This window comes from Manacus vitellinus, unplaced genomic scaffold, assembly GCF_001715985.3.
Source record: "Manacus vitellinus isolate BGI_N305 unplaced genomic scaffold, ASM171598v3 scaffold_24_pilon, whole genome shotgun sequence".
In the NCBI taxonomy this organism is placed as follows: domain Eukaryota; kingdom Metazoa; phylum Chordata; class Aves; order Passeriformes; family Pipridae; genus Manacus; species Manacus vitellinus.
Genome location: NW_021939798.1, coordinates 7,242,728 through 7,262,746, shown reverse-complemented (window position 1 = coordinate 7,262,746; position 20,019 = coordinate 7,242,728). Strand labels below are relative to the sequence as shown.

Here is a 20,019-nt window from a genome sequence, read left to right as displayed (position 1 = left end):
AGAGAATCCTTTCTCAGAAAGAAAGACTGTGATACAGATGGGTCACAAAACCCCTTGTGTTTGTGCTGGAACGACAGTCAGTGAATATCTGAAGTCATCAGGAGAATTCCTATCAGTTTGAATGTTTCAGAATGCTCCTGGTGTAAGCTGCCATGAGAGCACCATTTATCAAAATGTCTTGTTCTGCAGAGTGCTGTGTCAGTCTTGTTAAATCTTATTAATCATCACTTGTACAAGAAAACTCTCTGAGTTACATGGACTGCTGGCATTAAGGAGAGTTACAGACTCCAGCTCCTTATTCTGTACCAATAAGAAGACCATCAACAATTTGAGAACCTTGGTGTAACTTTGCAAAATAGAGACACACACAGAAAGGATTTGGCCAGAAGTCTCAAGGTCAGCAGAAGTTTGAAGCAGGTTAAACTGCTTGTCCTCCAGCTAAATAATGGGGTCTCCCAAGAGACCTGTATTTTATACTGTTTCTAACATACGACCTCTACAACTTTTGGGGGCTGCAAAAATTACAGAAGGAAAAAAAAATAAAATAAATAAGAGCAGTCTTATCAACATATTGCTGCACTAAGTTGTGTTGGGGAAGAAACAAACAGATGCCACGTACACAGTACCATAAGGATTTAAGAAAACATGATTCCTTTTAGGTATGTGGCTGGATCAACTCCAAGCATGTGTGCAAGGGTGGGGATCAGTCTGACTAGTGTAAAGTAAGTTGGCATCTTCTAGTACTGAACTTAGTTTCCTGTGCAGCTGAGTGAAAACTTGGCTTTATCACATGCCATTTGCAGTGAAACGGGGCTGGTATGAGGTTGAAAAGTGGATAAAGGGCCCCAGTGTAAGATCCTTTCCATGCATCCGCTTTTGTCATCCAATTTTGCCCCTAAGCATCTGTCTAACAGGGCTCAAAATCAAGTTTACAGAGTCAGTAGTATTGTTCCTTGCATAATTGTACGGTCACCCAGCCAGAGAGAGGGGGCTGTGCTTTGTGTGCATTATTCATCAGCCCTCACTGGGTTCCCCTCGTGGTTACTGTTGTTTCATGAACAGGCATTTATGCCAAAGGGAGAACTAAAAGGAATTCACTCAGTTTCTCGTGACAATTTTAATGTCTATGAGACAAATGTCAAACTTATTTGATTTGTTTTGACACAAGTAATTGTTTGCTTTAGATTAATTTCAGTTTCCAAATATTTTTTTAAAAACTGCTGATCTCCTCACTAGTTTGCCTGGCATTCATGAGGTTATTTCAAGTAGACTTAAGAGTTTATAGGCTGGCTGAGATTCTAGGCATAAAATTCAGCGTATTCCAGCTGGAAGATCAAAGGACTGGAAGTAACTTACTCCCTACAGAGTCAGACTTCTCCCATCAGCATCATCACTGACTTCTGCTTGTCCTTCCCCCCTTTCCTTCTCTACTTGTGCTTCCCAGCATCCAGATACAAAGCAGATCTGTGATCCTGCAGCCATGGAGCCACATGCTTAGCCTGGTGCTGAGACACAGAGCAGTCTGTATCTGCTTGGAGACAGATACAGATAGAAATATATACAGAGAGAGAGAGAATATCACATGTGACTTCAGGCAAATCATGGTAAAGGAAATGGCCAGGCAGTTGTCCACAGAGTGTGGTTGATACTCCCCTTTCAGCACTGCAGATGTTTTAGGAGGGCAGTCTGGTTGGCCAGGCCTTTTTCATCTGTGCCTGCAAGCCTTTCTGCACACATAAATCCAGGGCTTGAGTGGGAAAGGCTGAAACACAGGGAAGGAGGGAGGTGCAGGAGGTGCTGTGTTTATGAAATAGGTCTATGGATCTGGATATCCCACTGTTCTGGGTTCAGTGCTGGGCACATGTGGCAGACCCAGCAGGCATTTGTTTGTGGATAACCAGGTGTGGGATGTCTGTGTCTCTGGGGGGTGTGGGGTGTTCTTCATGCAGCTGCACAGCACTGGATTTGCCAGAGTTCTCCTGCATCATTCATTGAAGCATTCTCTGATCAAAACTGAATCCAGGAAGAATCTTCACTGGAGGAAACAAAGCTGCTCTGAGCCAGCCTGAATTCAAGGACGTTTCCCTCTCTTTCTGATATTTTGAAAGCTGGTGTGCTGGGCCTCTGGGAGCTGCTGCTGTTGGAGTGCATTGCTTTGTACTGTTGCACTGTGGGGGTGTTTTTGAAGTTGAAAATCTATCCATATCAATAGATGGACAACTGTTTGGTGTTTCTATAATTTAAATGATGTAGGCAATGAGTATTGTTGATGGACTGGTGTAAGAAACCTGGGTAAGAGGTGCAATGCTCTCTGGTTTTTAGAGGACACTGGAAACTATCAGGTGTCTCTGCTTTAGATATGGCAGGTTAATAAGAAAGGAAACACATATATTTAAAATCTATGAGTTCTGTTTTCAGTCCTGAGTTGGTTTTGCCCTCACTGAAAAATAATTCTTTCCTCTTGCTACTGGCAAGAATAAAAGACTAAAACTTCTGTGGATTTTACTTGGAAGAAACAAGGACCACACAGATGAAAAGAAGGAAAGCCAGGAAACCCCTGATGAAATCTTTGCAGTGGCATATTTCTTCTTACAGTTTCCTTGGTGTAGATACATTTTTTTAAATTACTACCTTTGGTGGCTTTTTAATTTCTCCTTTATCTGTATCCAAAGTCTCATCTCTCAAAAGACAGGGAGAGCAAGCTATAAATAACAGATATCTAAAGGAAGGTGGTGGGTTTTTTTTTTTTTCTACCTGGGATTTCTGCATCAATAATTTAGAAAGTGATTAAAATTCTTTGCAAAATGAAGCAGGTACATGCATCACAGCCAGCGTGAAATACCTTCCATCATAACTTCAAAACTAAACAAGAGAGAGAAAAGAAGCACATCCACATCACTGCTTTTGACTCATGGCTGAAGAGGCTGAGAAGGATTAACTGGGGACACCTTTGCAAGGACAAAGAAGCCAAGAAATGTAGTTTGGTTCAGAAGGATCAGCTGCACTCTACAATCACCCAAGGTGGACAGAGCTGTGTTATTTCTAGTCAAGAATATTGTTGGTTGGGGTTGGAATAACAGAATAACTGCATCAGAGTGCCAGAGTAGCACTGCTGTCTCAGGAATCAGTCCAGAGAGGGGGAAGGGAGTGATTTCTTCCAGGATCAGTGGATAAACACAGCTATGGACAGATGGATGGTAGAAGTAATCTCTGAGGGATAGTCCACAGAAATTCAGGGAAGCAAAAATGGTGTGGGGAGAGGTATGGAGAGAGAGATTTGTCTCCTGGAAAGGTTGGGAACATGACAAAGTAAAAATAAATTTAAAAGTTCTTTTCATCTGGCAAGTGGGATAAACAAACAACACCTCCAAAATGGTAAAATTTTTAGGAATATCTTTTGAAAATAGTCTAAAATAAACCACTAAAAGCTGTATGTTCAGGTGCCATCACTGTAGTAACTAAGCAGTAATTAATGAATTGGGATGTTGATATAATACAACATGGCTGGCAACTGAGATGAACAAAATGCACTCTTTTCTGATCAGTCTTGTCTCATCCTGGCAGCTGTTCTGACTAGAATGACCTTTCCCTCTTGCTGCTCCTCAGTTCCTTCACTGCAGTTCAATTTTTCCATACTGTTTTCCCACCTCTAATTTTAGAGGCCCAAAAAAAAGCTGCCCTTCCCTTTTTCCAGGTTTGGATAAGCTTTCACCCTAACACTGATGGTTACCCGGAGTAAACAGGTAGCAGTGAAATGTGTACTCCAGTTTATTCATAGGGATTACTCCACTTTGGGTGGTAAGTGGATTGAGGTATTGTAAAGATTACCTAATTTTCTTCTCTACTCTCCTAAACTGCATCTTGTGTTGTAAATTAAATTTACAAGTAAGTAAGTAAGAGTAAGTTAAGGCTGGTAATACACAGCATTCAAGTTTGGTTTGTGGCCAGTTTAATACAAGTGGGATTCTGCTCTTGCACTTTGTTTTCTTAAATGATTTTGGGTTCATCAGTGATGTAGTGGGGAAGTACAACAGCACTTACAACCTGGAATAGCTTTGTATGATGCAGGGCCAGAGTCTCTGCTTGCTTTTTGGGACTCTTAAGAATCATTTCTTTTTGGGAGTTGCTCCAACTTCCCGCAGCTATCTCAGAAGCAAATATCCTTGATTAGTCCTTTTTTCTTGCCTCCAGCGACATACACTTATTTTTCACAGATTTTCCAGGAATGTGAGTGAAGGAAATGTTTATAAAACCCCTGTATTGTTAACATGGCACTTTGTTGTTTGGTAGTACACAGAAACAAAGCTGGTGATGCTAACCCTTTTTGGCAGCTTAAAAGGAATTTAAGTTCATTGCTATTCAAGATTCTTCTATATTTGCCATGTACAGTAATGGGAATAAGCATAAACTGGGCCCTCTGGAAAATCTGCATGAGGTACTAACATTATTTGGAGCAAGTCAAGATCTCTTTAGTCTGAAACAATAATTCCTGTTGGAAAACACATCGTTTGTTAACACAAATCTTGTTAACACCACTGAAAGTACTGCTGCTTACTGGAAGAAAGGCTGTCACTTGCCAATTCAGAAAAATTAGCTACAAAGTTGGGTTTTTTCGCCTGTTCTGTTAAGAAATGTCTGGTAACTGAGAACCAACTCTTGCTAGAAATAGCTGCAGTGGCGATGGTGAAGAGCAATTGCAAAACAGTCACGTTGTGATGGGTTCAATTTTCTGTCATGATGCCACTGCCTGAAATGGATCCGTATCTTGGCTTATCCTCTGACATTGGATTTCTTCTTGATGTTGTTATATGGCCAGAAAAACACTTCTTTTGACTCTGTGATCTCAGAAAGCGCCAGGACATAAAGTTTAAGCGCTGAGGATTTAGGTGGCCCAGTGAGCTGTGAGATGATCTGGATTAGTGCCCTGACTGCCAACCCCAGGATGCCTGGAAATCCAGGACTCTGAGTCCAATTCAGTATGGTCAGAAGAATTTTGCCTCCCCTTTGCCATCAGCTTTTGAAGGATGGTGTTGTTTGTCACGATTACTTTAGTTTCTGTGGAGCTGTGTCAGCTGGGAGAAAAGGACTCCCCTGTGCATCATTTTGTGTTGACTGGGGTGGGAGTTCATGTACATACAAGACCTCCAGGCTGCCACTCCTAGTTCTGCTGAGTTCTTTTCCTCTTTTTCAGTTATATGTCCCTTTGTCAAGACAGTGGAAAATGCTCATAATGGTATTACTTAAACATTTTGGATTCTCTGCATAGGATGTAGCTCTGAAATGTTTCCGTGTCACGTTCTGGACTGCAAGTTTTTGTGGGCTGTAGAATTCCATGGAACGTGAGGCTGCTGTGTATTTTGTAGGATCAAGCACCTAATGTTGATGCCATGCCATTATTCCTGTGGTTAATTGGAAGACCCTGATTTTTACCCCTTGAGTTTGCCTAAGCCCTGATGAATACTTAAATTCTGGACACGGCTCTCTCATGGGAAGACTGATGAAGAAATAATTTCTCTTTCCTGAAGCCAGAGATTCTGATTGGTAACTTTGTGTTTAGAGAGTACAGAGAGCAACTGGGGTCAGAAACCTGATGAGTTCAATATCACATGTGCTCCTCAGGAAGGAACTTAGTGGTTTCCTTTTAGAGGAAACACTATTAATTTAGCATTAATAATGTATTGAAACTTTTAAGGCTCCAGGATATTGAGGCCATTTCTTTGAATTTGCTGAGTGTCCCCAAACCACACTGAAGTTGGTGGGAGTGGAGGGCAGGCAGTGCAATGGAAGGAGCTGCTCTGAAGTTAATATCACAGGGCATCTTGCTGCTTCTTACTGCATTATTTTATAAAGCTCCTCAGACTTTAGATCTAGGCATAATTAAACAGCTCATCAGAGAGAGTAGGCTGTTGTGTGTGCTGATGCTCCCATCAGAGCCTCTGGGAAACACCAAATTGTATTAATGTGGTTTTGGGCCCCTGAAACCCTAAACATGCCACCAGTGACTGAGATGAAAGGTGCTGAGTCTCTGGTGTCAGAATTTCCCACCCTGTCTGCAATCAGTACTGTGTTCTAATTGCTGCAATACAGCTGTATTTTCCCCCTGCATTAATTTAATTGCTTTGATTTCATACAGTACTTCAGCTTTGATGCAATTCTGATTCTTGTGCCGTAGAAGGAAGAGAACAATACCTCATTCAAAAGTAATGTGAATCCCACAGATATGAATGGGATCTGAGGAAGCAGAGGCTTGTATCCCTAGTTGATAGTATTTGTGGGTAGAACCTTCACTGTTCTTTCATTCAAAGCTGCTCAGCTTTCTCAGACAGCAGAAAAAACTACATGGAAGTTCCCTGTCTCTCAGTTTTTTCAGAAATGAAGAAATTACAAAAAAAAAGTATTACTTTAAAAATTGAAGGAAATAACATTCAGTGTAACACTGCCCTAGCATTCCAGCCAAGCTAGCCAAAAAGTACTTGGAGAGGGCAAACTATCTTTTACATCATGTGGTCTAACTCTTGCACATGTGTGTTGGTCACATCAAGGGACAGCAGCTTTACAGGGACATCTGGTGTTCTATAAATCGAGTTAGGAACAGTGTGGAGAGTTTTGTGTCCGGTTGGGTGCAGTGATATAAAATAATTCACCCTGCAGTGCAACCCAGCATGTACATTGGTGTATTTATGTGCTCAGGGAAGAAGGAGTCAAAATGGTTTCAACTTTTTCTGACTAAACTTTAGATACAACCCGTGGTTTTGTTCATTTATATTAAAACTTACATAACAGAATTGAGCATATAAGATTTATGGGAAAAGTGCTTATTACAAGTTGGCACCCACCACCCAAGCCCATGTTGGCACAACTCCCTTTAACAGCCTGATAGAGCTTGTTCATCTTGTGTTCTTCATCAGCGTTATTGGGAATGATTCCTGCTTACACATGAGCTTATTTGAATGGTTTTGATAATATTCAGAGGTCAGAAGGCAAGGAAGTTGGTAAATAGTTATATTTCTACCCTCCTCAAAAGCCAGCTGCTCAGGGGCAGTGGCTGCAGCAGTTGGCTGTGCTGTAAATGTTGCCCCACATTGTCACTGCTCCCTGCCCACATGAGCCTGCTCGTGTGAAATCTCACCCTTTGGCCAAGGCCTGTAATTGGAATCTTATCAGGGAACAAAATCACAGTAAATAGAAAATGCACAAAATAGTCAAGTCTCTGTGCCACGGCAGAGTTCCCATGGTAGTGCCTTGCTTTTGCCCTCAGATGTGATAAAATCAGGTCACATTCATTTTCCCTGTGTTGAATACTGCTTGGAATTCACAGCAGCAGTGAGAGCTTTTGCACATGGGGATGGGGGGGAGAAGGATTTACGGAATTGGAAAGTATTAACTTAACGAAAGAGCATTTGCATGTTTTCTGAGCAAAATGTTATCCAAAAAAAAAAGGGGGGGGAAATCTGGCATAGCTGATGAAAGCATTTTATTTATTGATCCCCTTATAATCCTTTGTTTTCTTTTTCCTCCCTCATCGTATGGTGATGCATACAATTTATTCCTAAGCAGCCCAACCTTTCTTGTCCTGTAGCTATTAATTTATAAATGATGCTTTATATAGTGCCTCAAGTGTGTGTTGTTAGGGTCTTTTAATATAAAAAAGGCTGCATAAAAACATCTGAAATAACAACTGCAATTATGTACAGACTTGTTTTAAACAAACTAAATATTAATTACAGAGGGCTGAATCTTGAGCTAATTGCATCTGCTTAGTTCCCCTGCTGTCAGGTCCACTTTGTACATGTGTATTCCATTTGCTTTAAGAGGCATTTGTTGGTGGGAGCCAAAAGCTGGTATTTGCATGACTGAAAGTGTTGAAACTTGTATTTTAGATTGAATAAGCCTGTCTTCCCTCCAAATTTTAGGCAACCCACCCTTGGGTTTAACGGTGTACAAAATACCCACATGAAATTTAGTAATCAAAGCTGATTATATTAACTATTAAGTAGGTATATTACCTTAGATTCTGTATATGGAGTTTAGCAAAAATTATTGAAATTTTTTTTTTGTTTGTTTTTTGGGTTTTTTTTTAACCACCCTGTACTCTTATCTACAGGACTGAACTTCTATTAGGACTCATGATCTGAAACGCTACAGGGAAATTCCTCTAATTTTAATTTTAATTTTATTTTTATTTTAATTTTAACCCATTAGGCACAACTGTCTTGGATTACTTGTCAGTGATTTGTCAGAAGACACCTTGAGAGTGATGGAGCTACTCAGAGTGACCTGTGGAACTGATGGAAAATCAAGTGGCATTACATAGCAATAGGCTTATGGTAGCTGGGAGAGAACCAGCATAAGGCCTATAAAGTCTGTGGGATACAAAGGGTGGATATAAGTGAAGATCACACCAGCATCTAATACCCTGTAAATAGATCTTTCAGTGTTCACCACTGTAAGAGCAGATTTGAGGGTTTATTTTCCTTGTAGCAGACGCTGTGCCATTTTTCTCTCTCATATCAAAGTGTTAGCAATTACTTAATGCCTTGCATTAAGTTTAATATGAAACCAATGGCTCATAGTTGCAGCTGGTTTTCTTTTTAATCTCATAACTATGTAGAAGTGATAAAAATGTTATGTGCTTAATGCCAGGGCAATACTAGTCAGGTTATTAGAAGTAAGACTTAGGATGTAACTTAAGTAGGGATGAGCATGCAGAGTGATTAAAACAGCAATCAGAAGAGCTCAGATCAATAAAATTAAGATGAAAAACTAACTGCTGTAAGCCTGATTCTCCCAGTCTAGCATTTTTCATCCATGTGAAATGGCAGTGAAGTGAATGAAGAATCCTGTTCTGGCAGGATTCTACTCTTGGCTCATTCCCAGATGTGAATGACATAAAGGATGGCATCAGATACAAGCCTTTCTATGTTTCATTTAAGTATAGAAAGTAAATAAGTAGTTGTAGAATGGCTTGTTTATATCTTGCAAATAAGCATTTTTACTGAGGGGTGTTCTGTATTAGTTACAGCATTTTATGTCATTCTGACAAGGTGAAGACTCCTTAGCACTGCAAACTGTGTGCAGGTATTGCAGCATCTGCATCGTGGTACCAGGGATCTGAGAAAATGTTATCTGGTCATTGTAAAATAGTTTTACTGACCAAGCAATAGCATCTCTTTTAAACATAATGCTATACACATTTTAACCTCTAAGCTAGACACAGTTAACTGCTGGCTTTGTGGGATATTGGCATCTCTGCTGTTTGCATTCACTGTGCATTTGTTGATCCTGTTTCCCTACACGTGGAAGCCACTAGGAAACAAGAATGCACAACAACTTGCAGAATTTAGCCTGTAATTTTATGCTCTGCAGTGAGACATACCTCCAATAATCTGACAGGATGAAAGCAACACGTGTCATATCAGCCCCAAATAAATATCCTGTCTCCTCTACAGCAGCTGCACTGAAAGAGATCTGACATAATGGTGTTATATCAGCAGAGCTACTAATCTCAGATACCAGTGATTCCAATGCCAGGGGAGAGAACACTGCACAAATGGAGGTCATTCAATATCCTCCAGCACTTTGGACAAACGTGGCATTTTGGACTGTCCCTGCTAATGGCAGAACACAGTGCTGATGCTAAAAATTGCTGTTGCAAAGCTCCTGGTGCAGGTAATCTGCAGTGTCTGCTCAGATGGGCCTGTTTATCTTGGTACCTTGCAGAAGCAAAAGCCATGGTCTAGGGTTCAGGGGTAAAAGCAAGTCTCTGAGGTATCACAAACAAAACCTTTCTTTTAGACATTTAACCCTCTTCAGGGAATACAATAGTGCTTTCTAGACCTTTCATCTCCTCGTGCCAACAAGGAGGTGCCCAGGAGGAGCTGCAGTGCTGTGGTAGGACCACAGGAGTGTCAGAGGCCACACAAAAAGCCCACGTGCCTCTTTCTGTGCTCCTCGAGTGGCAGAATTGCAATAAGAGGTACAATAGCATAACTGAAATCAGGAAGATCTTGGGAGAATTTTGCTATTTTCAGTGTCATGAGGTGGCACATATGAAGAATCTTTGTCCTTGGCAACAATTCCTGAGCCATAAGGTTGAACCTGTTTACTCGGGCACAGAGCCATTCTGTCAGATGGGCATTGGTACCCCAATTGTAGAGACCCTGTGCTGTGTGTGCATCAGGTGTAAGTGTCCCAGATAGGATTCCCAGCAAGGATTGGCCATATGGCTGTTCATTCTAATTTTATATTCCCTTGTTCCATTACTAATCCAGGTATGGGTCTGATTATGTTTCAAAAATAGGGAATGGCTTTCTTTCTCCTTTCATAAGTCCTCTTGCCCTCTTGTGTAACAGAGATCAGAGTAATGGTTTAGGAGAAGTTTTGGGAAGACAGACTTTCCTCCTTGGCCTTACCAGACCTCATCCTTCTGCATTCAGAGAAATGAGAGCTTTCTAAATCTTTTCCCTTTCTAAGTAAAGTCCCCGTAGGCTCCATCAGAGTAAATCTCTGGCACCAAGCTGGATTTCACATGCACAGCAGAGTGGAAATCTGTGTTCAGTCACTCCCTGCACTACTTTACAGGATGTTTTGCCTGAACTGGTATAAAACATTGAGGTTTCAGGGTTCAAGAAAGAGCAGGGCACTGGGGATTGTCTCCCTGGCTGCTCCCACACAACCACCACCTGCTTTGCCTCTTGATTTCTTCAGTGGCCTGTTTTCTGTAAATCAGCAGTACTGCCAGCACTGCTTCTGCTCTACTTTAGACATGGCTGGGGTACAACATCTTACTTTGCTTATTGTACTTCTTGTGTTTCATTTTCACATGAATTGAAGAGATAAGGATCTGATATCTGTGGAATGTGCAGAGTGATGCCAGGTCATGCTCTTGTCTGATAGCTGAAGCAACTGCACAGACATCCAATTACTTAGTACAAAGCTTTGATAATCTAATTTTCTTGCTCATCTCATGCAGTCTGTTCCATACTAATGCAGCAGATTTTAAAAAATTGTCCAAAAAGTCTTATTTTTCCTGCTATTCCTTTTGGAATTAGCTTTACTAAGTATTGGGGTAACACACTGAAGCAGAGCTGCAGAGCCAGAGTCTTTTGATTTTGGTTTAATTTAAACTTTGAATAATGGATTATACTTTTCTTCTGGACTTGGAATGTATCATTTAGATTAGCCACAGAGAGGGAAAAAGCAATGTATTTTTCAACTGTATATGCCTCAATGAATGCTGACAGTAAGCTACTGCATTTGAAAATACCCGTCCTACTCTAAGTCTTAACTTGCTTTTATCTATATATATACTTTTTTCACCCACTTTTAAAATGCATCTGCCTCTGGTAGGCTGAACCAGCTTTAGCTGTGTATATGACTGCACGCTGCACTTTAATCCTGGGATGTTTTAAGTAGAAGAATTATGGCTGTGCTTTGATGGACTCACTTATTAGTATCCTCTCCCATTGCTGGAGCATCCCAAAATCTTTGAGGACTTCTGTTGCACAGGATAGAGGCATAAAAGTAAGAGTTGAGATCAAAAAAACTGCAGTTCAGACTGGATATGAATAATGTTCTGCTCAGATATTTTGATTGTGGTTTGGGATTTGCCATTTTCCAAATGTTTATGGAGTGTAGTCCAGCACAACAAAGCCATGCACAGTTTGAGTTCTCCAGGCAATATTATAAAAACTAAAATAAGGAAGCAAACATCATCTGCAAACCATAAAGAGTACACAGAGGAACAGTCCCTTCAGTTTAACATGGCACCACTCAGTTCATGGAACAAGCATCAAGGGCAAATCTACATCCACACATATCCCATTCCATTGGTGTGTCTGGATTTTGGTAAAGCAAAGTGTTGGTCTTTCTGTCAGGATGTTTAATTAACTTCAGCTTGACTTTTGTTTCTGCAGTTTACAGTCATTTAAATCATAAACACTGTTTTGTAACTGATAGAACAGTATGTAATGGTCCTCATCTTGTATCCTTTTTAGCCTGAATTTCATATCCTCGTTATAATTTTTAATGTCAACAACAATTTTTATTATTTTGCTGGAACTTTTCCCAGGGTAATTGTGTCTTTTGTAAATAATATGTGATTTAGAAATGAAACTGCAGCAGAAAGCTGCTAAATCCAGCATCTTCTGTGGCTGCATTTTTATGTTAAGAAATTCTTGGGCCTACTGGAAGAGGCTGAAAGTGTCTTAAAAAGAAGATCAACCCAGAATTTAATTTAATGGTGCACAAGGTAACTGAGCTTTCTGTATCTCAGTGAGAGTTGCTCTAAATAGGAACATATCAAGCAAAATACAAGTGAAGGGAGAACATATTTGCATATCAGCCCTGCTCTTATGGAGATAACTGCACATTTATCTTGCTGTGTGTCTGTGTGTGCCCTTTGAAACTATTTCCAACTAATGGAGATTTTACATTTTGACCACAAAATTTGCTCCGGTTCCAATTCCCTTCCAGACAAAGAGAAGTAATGACCTTATTAGACCAATCAAGACCTCTCTGCTCTTGGCTTTTCAGGAATTTAGAGAAGTCCTTCAGGCAACAGTCTCATCAGGGGCAAACCTTATCCAGAGCTTGGCCTTTTTATTGCTGCAGCCTTCAGAGCATCAATCAGAGCAGCCTTTTCTTGTGCTGCTGCCCTGTGCTCCAAACACAAGTGTACAAGAGCTGCCTGTCCCACACATGGACCAGCAGCAGGGTGGCCATGGGGGGGGATCAGTATCAGGGGCTCCACTGCAGACAGAAAAGATGGAAAAAACATATTCCTGCCTCAGCATGGCAGCACGAGCCAGGATTTGGGAAGCCACGGGCTGTGCCTTTCTGGTCTGGCTTTGGAACTCAAAGCAGCAGCAGTTACAGACACAGCTGTTGTTGCCTGTGGTTCACTCTGCCCCTTCTTCCCCCTCAAAGTGAGACATTATTGGAGAACTTGGGAGAGGAAAGGGAGAAACTGCTTTTCAATCCACAGCTTGGACTCAGGTATTGACCACCGAGCCCACCCCTTTTTCTCTGCATTTTTATCCCATGTTGGAATTCTAGGTGGCATAGAAACCATCAATAGTGCTATAAATCCTCATTTTCTACTTGAATTGTTAAGTTTAGTGATCAATTCTTCAAAAGCAGAGTGTGATTTACTGCATGAGAAACAGGGACAAGGTTCTCTAGGATACAGATGCTTTGCATGATTCTATAAATTGAATAAAAATCACTTAGAAACTTGAGGAATGACTCTTCCTTAGAAGATGGTACCCTGATTAGAGTTTCCAAAGTTTGGCTAATTAAGTCCTATGTTTTGCCTTAATTTTATGGTTTCTTTGATTATTTCTTTCTAGCTCAACAAAATTCACCAAAAATCCATGAAGGCTGGTGGGCTTACAAGGAGGTGGTCCAGGGAAGCTTTGTTCCAGGTAAGTGTAATTTAAAAACTTTAGTCTTTATCGAATTTTTTTTTTCACCAGAATTAATATATTTGGATTTGGGGAAGGTTTTTTTAGTTTGGTTTGTTTTATTTATTGCAAAGATTTGAAGTTCACAAGGACTCGACACCACATTATAGTGAAGTATAAACTGGTTTCTGTCAATATATCATCCAAAGACTGTGGCTGTTTTCCAGGAAAGGAATCAGCTTGATGACAGTCCTGGTTTCTCTCAGTAAACCTTAAGTGATGCTACTTGGTGAATAGGAAAGGGAGGACTGAAAAGCAGTACTGTTAACTGGATTAACTTATCTGATTCAGCACTTCTAGATTATCACATTTCTACAAATTTAGGAGTACATGAGGACAGGAACCCAATTGAAAATGAGCCCAGCATGCAAGTTTCACTGCTTTTTGTTTTGGAAACAAGAAACAGTGAGTGAAGTAAAATCATAACTTGGCTTCAGTGAGATTTAGTAAATGATAAATAACAAAGAAGCAGCTAAAAGGATTCTGTTCAGTATGTTTTCAGTGCAGTAGAGGTGAATATGCATTAATTTATGTATATTGGCTGTCTCTTAGAAGGTAAAGTAGTGCTCCAAGTTCTATCATGAATGCACCATAAAAATTGCCACATGATCTTGGCTATTGTGTAAGCTATTCCTAAAGACCTGTAGATTTGATCTATTATCAGCTATTTTCACTGTTGTGAGAACTCTAAGAATCTGACAATCAAAATGCTGAATGTCCTGGTAGGAATATTTGTGCAAATGAGGGGAAATATTTCAACCCACAAGTTTCTGGCACGAAATGCCTGTGAAAAGCACGTATGAAAATCAACATCTACAGGCCCGGAGCTTAATTACATATTGGTGTAGCATAAAGTAGCTTTTCAGATTTCCTTGAGATTGGTTTGGGCTGTCAGCGACACTCCAGTGTGTTGTTGTGCATGTTTAGTTCCTAATGCTGGCAGCAGGGGAAGAAACCTGGAGAATACAATCACCTGCTTTCAAGATACTTCAGCCTTCCCAATTTGCATGACTCAGGCAGATGCCCAGGAGAAAATGAATGAAAAAAATAATATTTGCTGAACAGACCTAAGCTTAAAGTTATTGAGAAAAATAATTCAATTTTCAGGGATGTAAGGAAACGTATGTGATCAGGTAACAGTACTTGTGGTATTCTAGTCTTAATACTGTGAGAAATTTGGGCTTGGGAACACCCTTAGAAGATTAAGGAGAGAACAGTCATGACTCAAGCTTCCAAGAAAGAAAACCTTTTAGACTGGTGTGGAGGGACACCTCCTTTCTGAGAACACCCCATGAGTGGAATATTGGACTAACCTGGCACACATCCTCAAGAACTGGTGCAGAAGGACACAGAAACAGCACCCTTAAGAAGCCATGAAGAAAGCAAGGGTAATTTGGGGACACCTTTCTTTCAGGCTGCTCCCTTTCTTTCAGACTCAGCTCTGCAGCCTGTAACCCTCAGCGGAAGAGAGACATCACATGAGATTTTACAAAACAAACAACTCTTTTTTTTTTTTTTTCCCAGCAGCACCTAGATTTTGGAGCCTTTGAAAACCATATTTAAAGCATTTCAAGGCTGCATTTATGGTTCTGCTCTCAGACTAACACATCACAAAGGAGATGTTAGTGCATATTAAGTTTACCCATCCTGGTAGCAGCCACGTATCAGATCTCGCCTGAGATGCTAATTAGCACCTGAGAGGTGAGAGCTGCAGGCAGGCTCAGGAGCTACTGCTGAAGTTGCTGACTGATGTGCACTGAAGCAAACAGCTACAGCCATCTGCTAAGACGTTTTCTTTCCACAGCTGTTTGTCCTGACCCAGAGCTGGAAGTTAACACCTCCAAAGATATGAAAAGGGAGTGTTTGTCCAAGAGTCTGTCACTGAAGCTCAAAACTGCCATCTAAGCTGATATGATTGACGTGAATACAGCTCTTGAGCTGCTTGGGGGAGCCCCCACAAGCACAGAGATGATTAATTGGGGGCAATAGCGTTGTGAAACACAGCAGGAGGAGATGCTGGAGTTTGTCTATCACAGCTTCAGCTGGGTGAATACTTTTCGCCTACTTCAAAGCAAAGTCAGTGTCTCCCTTTGAACTATCACTCCTTTCATGTATAGCTGTGTAAGAATGCATTCAGGAGAGTAGCACAATATGCCCAGGTTAGAATATGCCATTCATAAGTTTTTCTGCTTAATAATCTGTTTCGGATGCATTTAAGTCCTAAAAAGTGCTCCAGATCCTGTGCAAATTTGTCGTTGAGCAGTTCATGAAATCAAACCATATTTCACTACATTCCCAAAATTCCAGGCTCCCTATGTTCTGGGATAGATTTTAGAAAAAAATTATTTTAAACCACTAATATTTGTCTGGACACAGGGTTTTTTCCTACTGCAAACACTTGCAATCACTGATGTGTATCTACAGGCAGGAAAGGATGCAGGCAGAGATGAGGTAGAAGACCCCTCACACCATCTTTCCCAACTTCCCTGCTTGTGCTGCTCAGCAGAGGAGGCAGAAGTGGGAACTGGCAGGTTCTCTCACTACAGGAACTGGCTCAGGTCTGTCTTGGTGCCCAGCCTTGCAAGAGGTGCAGAGTCATCAAGTGCAGGAAGGAAGGTGCATCAAGGCTGGATCTGTGTGTGCTACTCAAGCATAAACCACCCTCCCATCTCTCACCTTCTCTATAAGCAAAGAACTGCTCTTATGGTTTAAATCATGTAGGCAAACATAGTAGAAAGTAAGTAGTGCTTTAAAATGTTAATCAAATGCAAATTAGGTTCCAAATTAAACTTCAGGGAGTGTTCAAGGATGAAGAAGAAATACTTTCCTTTATACATGGTGATTTGCATAATAATCAAATAATTTATATTATTACAAACTTTCACTACATAGACTTTTTTTGGTACGGAATATCAAAGTAGTTCATGATGGGTTAAAATACATTTAAATAACCTTTTTCTTATCTTTTGTTTGGCTGAGTAGTGCTGTGACTGTGACCATGTTGTGTCACTGAAGTAGTGCAAGCAATTGCAGGGTGGCCAAGACAATCACATTTCAAACTATTCTGTACCATTTCTGGTACTTCAAACAGATGTGCAGAACCTTTGATACTTTACTCTCATGTGTCTGATTGTATTGATTCTTTTCATACTGTTCCTGTTTTTTCATAGCATTATGAAAGTGGGCTTTGCTAGGCATAAAATATAAAGGTGGTTAAATCTAATTTGTGAGCATGGAATTCACTTGCCAAAACTCCATCCCATTGCAGAAACTTTGGACTATGTGTGAGTAAGAGGGCATAAGTGTTTCTTTCCCAGGGAAGATTACTCTCTCTTCAGGACCCTCCCTGAATTACTCCAAGACTAAAGTTACTTTACAAAGTGTTAGTGCTCAGCTGAGAGGAGGAAGTCCATCAAATAAGCAGTGAACATTGCTGAAGGGGCAGATGTTCTTCTCCTTCCTTATAATCAAGGTTGTAAAACATCTCTAATCCCAAATAAAAGTCTACATCCACTATGATTCATTATTGGTTACAGATCACCACATCAAAGGCCACCTGTTCCCCTGAGATTCTGAGATGAGAAATCCCCTGTTCATGGTTCCTTTCACAACTCATTTTACTATAAAAGGGAGAAAGACTGTTGGAGTTTGGTGATGCTGTTCCTGCCCTTTGCAAGGATCACCTTGATGGGATTATGCCCTAACACAGACCAGCTGGCAAAGCTACACTAACTGGAATGAGACATGGGCAGTGATTGAGAAGCACAGAGAAATTCCCTCCAAGGAGGAGATGAATGAATTTGGTAATGATTTACAAGAAAAAGGAGGTCTGAAACAATTGACAAACTTGATCATGAGCGCCAAAACCTCATTTTAAACTTCCTGCTATCACCATGTGCTCTTGTTACGCCCCACAGAGGCAGCTCAAGTGTCCCTGGTTTCTCCTGTGTGAGCTTCAAGATTTGTTTCTATTGCAGCTTTGAGATTTCCTTTTAAACTACACATTTCTTTATGCACTTGTCCAAAAATAGCCTTTGATGGGCGGGTCAGGGTAAGAACCATGAAGTGTTTGTCCACGGCTTGAGACTGAGAGATGCAAAACTTCAAACCCACACCCTTCAGCTCTCAGTTTATGCCATCCTGCAGTCACAGAGGGCTCTGTTTCATACACTGAGACTGCCTGAATATTACAACACAAACCTGCTGATTGCTACTCCTGCACTGCTCGTTTTTCTACTAACTATAAAATTTTTTCTAGTCTTATTTTGGGACTTCAGGAGGCTGCAGCATCACTCACCATCTGGTGCATTCTGCTTGTCAGTGAAAACAGTGGTGCTGTCTGAGCTACAGCAGTGTTTTAAACAGTCTGCACACACTCTTCAAAATCATACAGTCTGGTGCTGACTCTGAAGAATTAACCAGCCATATATAATTATTTATTGGAACAATAATAGCAGTTTTTCTTTTAGAAAGCAGTATATTGGAACAGCTCATTTCTTCAGGGTGATAGAGCATAGATTCTGGAAATCATTCACTTATTGATTTGAACTTAGATTAGTATATATATTTCAGCTTTGGTTGTCAGTTAAAGATAGCTTGAAGGAAATATATTTTGTAACAAATATTTTCTTGGTTTCTTACTTCCTTTGGTGATTCTGCAAAAATTGGCAGTTTTCTTATCATGTAACTAGAAAGGAAACTAGATTTTTTGCTATGTTTTTACATGGAAGTTAAATATAATTCAACATGGACTTTCTCCCTGTCACAGCACCTGGTGGCTCTGTGATTTGGTTCCCACAGCCCCCTCACTGGCAAGGAGCTCAGGACTGAGGGTCACCCTTCACAGGTGCTTTTGTTACTGTCAAAAAACTCAAAAACTTTTTGTTTCTGGGTCCTTTCATTCCTTTGAACACCCATCTACACAATCCTTTTCACAAGAGTCTTTTCAATAGAGGAAGTTACTGTCTTAACCATTTCCCAAACAGATCTCTGAATACTGCTTTTCCCTCTAAGCTGCCTTGGCTCCTTCCATGAAAAAACCAAAATTTTAGAGGGCCAGCAGTGTGAACTAACTGCAGTAAAGCACTCTGAAAACCTACAACTTTAAACCTTGACAAACTTGTGGTTGAACCACAGTTCTTTGCTAACATGGTCTCGGATCCCTTTTCTTTCAACAGCCCAGTTATCTTTCTTAGATATGGTTTTTCCTCCTAGGTTATGATTAGTATCCACAGAAGAAAAATTGCATGTAACAGATGTATCTCAGACTTTGCCTCATTATCCCGACATGACCCAATGATTCAAATTGTCTCCCTGCCTGTTTCCAGCCACACCAGGCACTGCAAAGGTCAAGCCTTCCCTTTATAACCAACACATAAAATAGCAGGTTGTTCCTTGCTGTGTTACCACCTGTCCAGGACCTGCAGGTTCCACCCCCTACGACACAGTGTCCCTCTTCTGCTTCAGGAATGTGTTAATAAAGGAGATCTTCAAGGCAGGAATCTGCAGATCCTTCTCAATTATTGTTCCTCACACTTTGCTGCTAGGTTAGACACCCATTTTGGGGATAGCAGCATTCCAGCATTCAACTTCTTGATGAAGTTGAAAACCCTCCTTCCCACTGTCCCGAAGTGGATGCTGCTCACATCACTAAGTATGGGTTATAAGCACATACACTAAGTATGGGTTATAAGCACAAATAACAATTAAGTACCAGTAATTTTTGAAACAGTTGTAGCAGGTGGCACTACCTCAACCTGCATGGAAGGAAGTTTAAGAGATTTAATACCATTTGGGCATTTATGTCCTCAAACAGGGGAACAGGGTGCAGTATCCAAAAACATCTGTCTCACATACTGTGGAGTCTCCAATCATTACAGAATCTTGAAGACCTGTAGTTACTGTTGGTAAAGCAACTGCTCTTTCTGCAAATTTAATGCAGTTTATTTTTTTTAATGTTATCCAAGTCCACTTTAAGTCTATTAAAAGTGAAAAGCCTGCAACCAAGGGCTGGAGCTTTGGCTATTAATTATGTTTTAGCAGAAGTCTTTTTGTGTGTGTGTGTGTGTGTGTGTGTGTGCACATGTTTTTGTACAGGACAGTAGCTCACTACTTCCTACATTAAAAACCCCTTTCTATATGGATTTTCATGGTACAGTTTAAAATAAGTTAGTGTCCTGTGGAGAAAGAAGTCACTGAGAATAGTAAGGAATAGTATTTTTCTGTGGTAATGAGGTTCTTCCCCACTGGTGTGTAATTGGACTTAATCAGAGAAGGGTTACAGTGCTTCAGCCTATGTTTGCTTAAGTACTTCTCCCATAAATCAGTGTGGGATGAGATAGAACTGGAAGGGATTGCACTACAGCATGGAAATAGGGATGATGAGTGGTGCTAAGATGGTGCCTCACTGCTCCTCCTGTCATTATCCCACTTAAAAAAATTACTCTTGTAAAATGCTCTGATGAAGAGAATTATATTTTAAGAGTACTACAATTACAATTTGCAACTGTCAGGTGAGAATCCACCTCCCATTTCACTGAGACTGTTCACATCAGGA

The 20,019-nt window shown here is 40.6% G+C and overlaps 1 protein-coding gene across 1 annotated transcript in view; it reads left to right on the top strand.

The window, feature by feature from the left end:
• Positions 1-20,019, top strand: part of CA10 (carbonic anhydrase 10) — a 185,765-nt gene that overhangs the window by 22,341 nt on the left and 143,405 nt on the right. Inside the window, exon 3 of the mRNA XM_018073398.2 lies at positions 13,350-13,424. Coding sequence (XP_017928887.1) covers positions 13,350-13,424 — 75 coding nt within the window. The remainder of the gene's footprint in view (positions 1-13,349; positions 13,425-20,019) is intronic.